This window comes from Mus caroli, chromosome 2 (genome assembly GCF_900094665.2).
Source record: "Mus caroli chromosome 2, CAROLI_EIJ_v1.1, whole genome shotgun sequence".
Classification (NCBI taxonomy): Eukaryota; Metazoa; Chordata; class Mammalia; order Rodentia; family Muridae; genus Mus; species Mus caroli.
Window position 1 is genome coordinate 144147377 of NC_034571.1, and position 8467 is coordinate 144155843.

Genomic DNA, 8467 nt, shown 5'->3' on the forward strand with positions numbered 1-8467 from the left:
TCATTGTCTGTCTGTAGGCAAATCAGTTGAAAGTAAAGCTAAAATGAATGCAGAAGTGTGTATGACAAGTTCTAAAGGAAGAGCAGTTGTCATTTGATGAGTTGTGATGCGGAGGAAAAGACCACTAGGGGGACGTTTCAAGGGGAGAAAGAACCAGGCAAAGTAGTTGGCTTTTATGAAATTTACCCCACTACACAAAATTTGAATTAAACTTCATGGGCTAACATTTATTTGTAGGGCATATTAGTTTATTTGACTCACTTATTAGTTGCTGACTTGATTATTTATGTATTATGCTTGTGGTGTGGGTGTTTTTTTTTTTCTTTTTTCTTTTGATATTAGTTGGTGAGGATAGCCAAGGTTCTGGGAACAGAAGATTTATATGACTATATTGACAAGTACAACATTGAATTAGATCCACGTTTCAACGATATCTTGGGCAGGTAAGTTATCTCCCCCCGCCCCCCAATTTAACCTTTCTGGGAGTGGGGGCAGGGAGTGTGTGTCAAGACGGGGTCTCTCTGTAGAACCCTGGCTGCCTTCGAACCCCCCCCCCCCAAAAGTCTCTGGTTTTAGCAACTGTCTTATTGTCTTTGTCAAAAGTGCTAAGGTGTCTGGTCTCCTGCTATAGGATGCTGTTTGAGCGTGCGTCAGAGCATTGGATTGAATGGCCATCTGCCCAGATCCTCACGTTATAGTCAGGGTTCATGTGGTGGGAGTGTAAATAGGTCTAAGTAGAAGAGGACAGATAGATGAAACATTCAGATCGTTCCTGATAACACTTTACATCTTTGAAAGCAGCAGGACTAGAGAAGGAAGTAGGCTGGTCTGCTGCCTGGTTGGCAGTGCTGATGAGCCAGAGTCATAGGACGCTGGCCACTTAGAAGAGGACTTAGGCTTCCTGATGCAAAGGCATTTATTTGTCTACAGAGTGGCAGAATCTCCAAGAATGGAGATGGGGGAAGAGCATTGGCTTGCTCAGCCCCTATGTGCTGCACAAGAACATTAACAACCTAAGAGTCACCTGAAGTATGTTTCAAGCCTAGTTTTTTTCCTTGGAGCAATGCTGTAGAAATATTTCATTCCAATCCAGGGTTTCTACCCTACCATTGACCATTTAGTTCCTGGTTAGAAGATACACACAAACTTTGTATTTACAATAAGCCGCAGTACCAGAGCTGGGCAGTTATCTACACTATATGTAATTAAAATCTATTTCCTATTGATAACCTCCAGTTATCACTTACTAGGCTTCATCTGGGCTGCTCTTAACTCCAATTGGCCAGCCCTCGGGGCCGTGTTTTCTTGACTTCTAAGCCATGGCAAACTTTTCTTCCTCCTTACCTTCTCTGTCTCATGGTTCTCCTCAGACACCCAGGTCCAGGAACCCTTAAACCCGTGCATGTTTCTTCTGCCCAGCTATTGGCTGTTGGCATCAGAAATAACTTGAGGGCCGGGTCACATAGGGTCACTTGGGTCTATGCCTGGGCTCTCTGTCTCTGGGGCAACTAGGTCTTGAGGAACCAGTATTAGCATTAAAATACAAACAGCATCAGGCCAACCCACTACAAAGCAACTGTCCTTGTCAGTTAGTTACCTTCTGTCTGTGGTGTTTCCCTCTGTAATACAGTAGTGCCGCAAGGCTGTTCTTTGGATTTTATTCCTCGTTGCTGTAGGTTAGGCTTCTGTATCCTGTGGCCCATTTCTTATTTCTAGTTTTGCCTTACAGACACTCCCGTAAGCGATGGGAACGCTTTGTCCACAGTGAAAACCAGCATCTTGTCAGCCCTGAGGCCTTGGATTTTCTGGACAAGCTGCTGCGATACGACCACCAGTCCCGGCTCACTGCGAGAGAGGCCATGGAGCACCCTTACTTCTGTGAGTCCAGTTGTGTAGCTCCTCACTGCCCAGGAGACTCTGAGGCTAAAGGAAGCTTATGTTGTAAATAAGGTTCTGGACTGAGTGTTCTAGCTCAGCTCTGATTAGTCTACCACGAAGTTATTTCACCCATTCTGAGCCTCATTTTCTTCAGATGCAGGGCACTGACAGCAGTTCCCATGCAGAATTTGGGGAAGCAGGCTGGGATCTAGGCAGTGCCCAAACACTTACTTAGTATGTGTGAGACCCTCAGTTTAATCCATAGTACTACCAAAATTAAAAAGTACATGATAATGTTTAATGAAATTTTTCTTTTTTTTTTTTTTTAATACGGGTTTGTGCCTGTAATCTCTGCTTGGGAGACCTAGACTAGGTTCACTACATGCTCCAAATTAGACTGGGCTACAATCAGTCTATCTTAAAAAGGGGGAGGGGGAGAGTTTACAAACATTTATTTTCCTTCCGTTTTCTAGTGTCTGGTTTGACCTGGTTGAGTAGAGTAGATTTTGATCTGACCTACCTTTGCTAATCATTTGTTGGAGCTAGAGAGGTTTACAAGTCTTTCTATTGTATAAACTGTAAGGTTTATGGGTATATAGCCAACTATGCTTTTGTGAGTGAAATGTTACTCCCACCTACTCTAGACTTGCAATGTTGTTTGTTTTACTATTGGATTGTTCGCTGAAGAATAATGCAATGATTTTTCCAATTAGTCAGATAGCCTGTTGTCCAATCCACTATAACTGAAACACATTTGGGGTGACAAGTAAAGTTTATGCTTATATTCTATCCTGCACAGGCAAACACCTTTGGCCTACTCGGTCTTCTGCTCTGGACCAACTCACTAATACTAAATTGTTGTCTTGGTCAGGTTATGTTGTAGTGTCCCATTAAACATCTACTTAGCCATCTTCGTTTTTTTTTTTTTTTTTTTTTTTATGCTTACCATGCAACAAAACCTTTATTAACATTTTTAACAGAGGTTCAGCTATTATTGAAACTTGTAATTTCTAAACTTAAATTGGGGCAAATGGCTAGAGTGTAGAGTAATGCCATCACTGCCCACTGGGAATGCAGACCGAATAATTAATAGCCACCCCTCAGACGGAGGACCAGGTGCAGGGTCGACTCTTTCTGGATGTTGTAATCAGAGAGAGTGCGGCCATCTTCTAGCTGCTTGCCGGCAAAGATCAGCCTCTGCTGGTCAGGGGGGATGCCCTCTTTATCCTGGATCTTGGCCTTCACGTTTTCAATGGTGTCACTGGGCTCCACCTCTAGGGTGATGGTCTTGCCGGTCAGGGTCTTCACGAAGATCTGCATTTTGACCTGTTAACAAATGTGATGAAAGCACAAACCGCCCAGCGCGTCGAAACACCCTCACAGAAAGACCACCGAACCGGACAAAGCCTCTCGTCACTCGCCATCTTCGTTTTTAATTAGCTGTATAATGGATCTGCTACCCATCACCCTGCCATGGCATTTACAGTTAGCTTTTTAACTACAGTGTGTACAGGTCAGGGGGTTATTATGTGATACTTATGTGATTTCATGGTGAAGGTAGCTGCTACTTGAAGTGATATAGAGTATAAATTGAAGGCAAAAACTGAAGATAGCGACTCTCACTTCTCCCAGCTACTTTTGTACATGAAGCAGAACAGAACCAACCTTACTCTCTGTTTTCTAGACACTGTTGTGAAGGACCAGGCTCGAATGAGTTCCACTAGCATGGCAGGGGGCAGCACACCTGTCAGCAGCGCCAATATGATGTCAGGTTGGTGATTGGTCAACTCTGTTGTAGAAAGTAAAAGAAAGTTACTGTTCTTAGTTTCAGTTTCCTTTTTGTGCCTGTATACCCTTTCTTCTCTGTAAAATTCTGAGTGGTCGGTATGAGAACATTGGCATGCATTTGGGTGGAAACCAGAGGTCAGCCTCGAATGTGGTTGTTCAGGAGCCATCCACTTTGTTGTGTTGAGTTATTTTATGTGTGTGCATATGCACCACAAACCATGGCTTTCTCCCTGGAACCCACCAGTTAGTTTAGGCTAACTGGCTAGACAGCCCCAGGGATCTGTCTTTTCCCCTCCCCAATCCTAGGTTCTCTTGAATGGTGGGGATCAATCAAACATTGGTCAGTGTGGTATATATAATCTGTGCTGCTAAATGCTTGGTATGCTTTTAATGACACTGACTTGTAAGATATCAACAGTGTCTCCCCGTAAATTATAGTATCCCTACAGAAAATTTCTTGCAGAAATTTGAATTCCCAACAAACCATGAAGAGCAAAGAAACGTATTTATGTATATGTGTGTGTGTGTGTGTATGTATGTAATTAGTGATTGGTTTTTTGAAAGAGTCTTGTATAAATCAAAGATATTTCTCACTTACATACTCCTTTCAACCTTTTGTATTTTGAATCATGAACAGTAATCTCCCATATTCATGGTTTTACTTACTCACGATTCAAAAGTACTATTTGTCTGGTATCTGAGAGAACTCATTTTTTTTTTTAAGATTTATTTATTACATTATATGTAAGTGCACTGTAGCTGTTTTCAGACACACCAGAAGAGGGCATCAGATCTCATGGCAGATGGTTGTGAGCCACCATGTGGTAGCTGGGATTTGAACTCAGGACCTTTGGAAGAGCAGTCAGTGCTCTTACCTGCTGAGTCATCTCACCAGCCCTCATACGACTTTTTTAAAGGAGTCTTTGTTATAATTAGTCTTTGAACAACTGTCACTCAGTGGAGAAAAGTGCATTCTTGCTTCCAAGTGGCAATTGTGTTTGGAAATTTATGACTAATTTATAAATTAATCTATTGTATATATGTATGTAGAAAAACAGACTATACATATATAGTGTTGGGGACTATCCATGCTTTCAGGGACCTTGGGGCATTGGAACACATACCCCACAGATAGGATGGGTATCTTGTATTTGGGGGAAGTGGGGAGGAACTGGCTGATTGATGGCAAACTGCATAATTGTGATGGAAATGGAGAAGGAAACAAGTGGAAATAAATTTCCAAAAACAAATCATCACTTAGAGGCAAGAATGCACCTTTCTCCAGTAAGTGACCATTGTAGTTTGACAGTTGGTTAAAGTCCTATCCTGTTCAGTGTGGCAGGAGCTGCCCGCATGGCTATCTAATAGTAGTTGTGGCCCCAGTCCTTGGAGTCACATTTCTTTGTAGCTCACTGTGTCTTACCAGAAGTCACCTACAGAGCTTCTAGACAGTGCTGCCCTAAGCAGGCTGCCAATGGTATCTGTGTGTAATTGTCAGCTGGCTGATAATCCATTAATTAAAATAAATTCATTAATTAGAACTTTTTGTATTTTTTTAAAATATTTACTTGTTTATTTCATTTATTGATGTACATGAGTGTCCTGTCTTCAGACACCCCAGAAGAGGGCATCAGATCCCATTACAGATGGTTGTGAGCCACCATGTGGTTGCTGGAAGTTAGATTCAGGATTTCCGCAAGAACAGCCAGTGCTTTTAACTTCCATCTCCCCTAGAACTTACAACTTTACCTTGGATTTTTTACCTTGGATTTACCAAAGATTAAACTTTGAAGTGTGCAAAATGTGGCCAAGAAAAATTGTAAAGAACAAATTATCATTGTGTTAACTTTTGGGGGAAACCTTAGGGAAGATTTGATGGCTCTGATGTTTGGTGTCTGTCTCTGGCTGATGGCTCTTTTCTTTCAGGGATTTCTTCAGTGCCAACCCCTTCACCCCTTGGACCTCTGGCAGGCTCACCAGTGATTGCCGCTGCCAACTCACTTGGGATACCTGTTCCAGCTGCTGCTGGCGCTCAGCAGTAATGACCCCCATCTGTCTTCTGATGCCTGAGCAGAGGTGGGGAAGTCCACCCTCTCCTTGATGCAGCTTGCGCCTGGTTGGGAGGGGTGAGAACACTTCAGAAGCACCGTGTCTGAACCGTTGCTTGTGGATTTAGTAGTTGAGTCATAAAAAAAAAATTATAGGCTGATTTTCTTTCTTTTCTTTTCTTTTTTTTTTAAACTTGGACTTTTCATAACTCAGGGGATTCCCTGAAAAAATTACCTGCAGGTGGAATATTTCATGGACAAAATTTTTTCTCCCCTTCCAAATTCAGTTTATCACCACTAAAGAACAAAGATAAACTGGCCTCAGTCCCAGCTGCTGCGTTTGGGTGGAGATTTCATCCCCTTCCCACGTTGCTCTCTCCACATTGTACACTCTTGGGACTTACATCTCATGTTCTTCTCCAGAGATTGTAAACTGTAGCTCATCAGGGGAGGAGGGGAGGGAGGAGGTGGGGAGGGAGGACCCAGTCCATCCTGCAACACTGTTCTGCTGGCTGGCCACTTCATCTCTTCTCTCCAGGACTGCATCCCTGGCTTACTCCGGCTCTGGTGGAGGTGGGTCTGTCTTATTTACATCAAGATGTTAAAAGTCTACCCAATGTGCAGACAGATCCAAAGCTTTTCTGAACGAATCATGTCTTACTAACCTAACCCTAAATGATTTTAATTTTAGTTGAGTTTCTATTTGTGATATTTTCCCTTTCTGGGCTCCTACTTTGGTCTTTTCCCTTTTCATCTCCAGACATGCTGTGCTTCATAGCTGCTAGGAGAGGGAAGGCAAAATCTTTTTCAGTTTTCTTTGACTTGGCCATTTTGAAGACAGTTAGTTAGTGGGCATAATTTATTGCTTTTTAAAAAAGAAATATTGTCCATATAAGTTTCATGCTAGCACTCTTATGAGCTAATGGGTGATGTGGCCGCACTGGGTTCATTTTAAGCTTTGTCCTTTCTCCCCCCTGCCTTGCCCTTTCTTCACATGCCATCCAGTGAGGAGCCCTGCTCTCAGAATTGGAAGTGTTTTTTGAGAGGCAGGAGCAGAGCCACTATCTCCAGTGAACCAGAAATGGTAGACCTGTAATTGTGGGAAACTATCAGTTCTCTTGTTATGGCCCTGCCATCCCTTGCTGTGTGTATATATATAATACTTTGTCCTTCATATGTGAAAGATCCAGTGTTGGAATTCTTTGGTGTAAATAAATGTTTGGTTTTATTTATCAAGGTTAGATTTAAGTTCCCTGTGTAAAGGTCTCGCTGGGTGGGTGTCTCATTCAAACCTGAGGGGACTATAGCCCATACCATGGAAGCTTTCCAAGGCCCTCATTTTTATACAACCCTCATTTGACCCATGGTACTGGGCAGGGCAGAGAGGCCTTAAAAAAAGCACCACAAGCCAAAGCGTCTCTGGGGATTAAGGATCCTTTGCCATAAAACTCATTCTGTGTCTCAGCATTGCAGGGATTGGGGATAGGAAAAGTCGCCAGTTTTTGTGTGTTTGTGTGTGTATAAAGTGGACTTTCCACTGTAATCCAACCACCTAAGTTTATCAGGTGCTTCACTGAGGAAGCCTAGTTTTTTAAGCACAATAGCAAAACATCAGCTCTGTATTTTCTCCTGTTATTTCATTACAGTAGCTGCCTGTGGGGACTAGGAAAACAAATCTTCCAACATATTTTAAGGCCTAAAATCTTAGTTCCCCATTCTCCTACCTTTTTAGATTCATAAGTGTTTCTCACCTGGCATCATAGATAAAACATAATTGTTTGGGGAGTTGAATTTAATTAACTTACCTAACTTTGTAACCCATCTTGGCTTTAGTAACTTTATCAAGGTGGTGGCTTTAGCGAATGTAATGATAAAGTAGAGGATGCTAATGCTTTTCTTAACGTTTCTCAACCATAGAGAGAGCTGAGAGGACTGCAGAGTGAGTTTGTTCTTTTTGGCCACTTGCAGTGACTATTTATTGTACTCGATTCTTGTGTGCCCTAGCGTGCTATGAGGGTCACCATGTTGGATTGTGCAGAGCTGAAAGCACCAGGTGTGCCAGAGATGCAGTTTGTGATTATGTTTGCACTGGATCGTGATTTGAACAAGACACTTAGACTGATGAATTCTTTCTTTTGAGGTGGAAAGGAAAGTTGTAGATCAGGACTCCACACCCTGCTCACAGCTCAGAAGTGTAGGTGTGTCTGAGGCTGGTGTGGACCGCTGTGGATAACTGGGCCTCCTCACACATCAAACCTGTGCAAGAGCTGAGAGTAAATGCAGAGGACTCTGGTGTGCCACCGAAGAGCCCTTTAAGTAAATCGAAGCTTAAAAGAAAAAAAGGAGTCATTGGCAGAAATGTGGAGAGTTTTAAAAGATCTGAGTGGGTGGGGGGTAGGGAGGGTCAGGGTTTACAGAGTAACAACTTCTGTGTTGTAAATTACCTCATCTGTACACCTTGTATTGGGACACTATTTCTCAGCACTTCCTGTGTCTGTATTGCTTAGACAGCGGGATGGATGCCAATATGAAACAGCTGTGTTGGCAGTTACTCTGAAAGTATTTTTTAACTTTGTTTTGAAGTGTGCCCTTCCCCCCCTTTAAGTTTAAAGTCACAATTCCCCTCCTTGATTTATTGGTTGTAATTGTATTGTAATTGGTATGACTAAGACATAACTGTGCTGGGAAGAAGTTGTGCCATGAAGGTCTTTAATTTTTTTTTTAAATAAAAACATTTAAATCAATGAAATGTC

The 8467-nt window shown here is 42.4% G+C and overlaps 2 protein-coding genes across 4 annotated transcripts in view; one reads left to right on the forward strand and one right to left on the reverse strand.

Moving 5' to 3' along the window:
- The window catches only part of Csnk2a1 (casein kinase 2 alpha 1), a 47618-nt gene extending 39151 nt beyond the window's left edge, over positions 1-8467 (forward strand). For 2 of the 3 annotated variants that reach the window (XM_029470751.1, XM_029470753.1), the window contains exons 10-13: positions 343-443; positions 1730-1878; positions 3563-3649; positions 5593-8467. In XM_029470751.1, the coding sequence (XP_029326611.1) occupies positions 343-443; positions 1730-1878; positions 3563-3649; positions 5593-5708 (453 nt within the window). In that variant the 3' untranslated portion in view covers positions 5709-8467. The remainder of the gene's footprint in view (positions 1-342; positions 444-1729; positions 1879-3562; positions 3650-5592) is intronic. The other variant, XM_021156528.2, reaches the window with a different exon arrangement.
- On the reverse strand, positions 2818-3288 carry LOC110290052 (ubiquitin). Its single transcript, XM_021156531.2, has one exon. The coding sequence runs from the start codon at positions 3196-3198 to the stop codon at positions 2965-2967; it is 234 nt and encodes a 77-aa protein (XP_021012190.1). The 5' UTR covers positions 3199-3288; the 3' UTR covers positions 2818-2964.

Bases quoted from the DNA above. Each gene is read 5' to 3' on its own strand.
- LOC110290052 (XM_021156531.2), bottom strand. From the start codon at position 3,198: ATGCAGATCTTCGTGAAGACCCTGACCGGCAAGACCATCACCCTAGAG.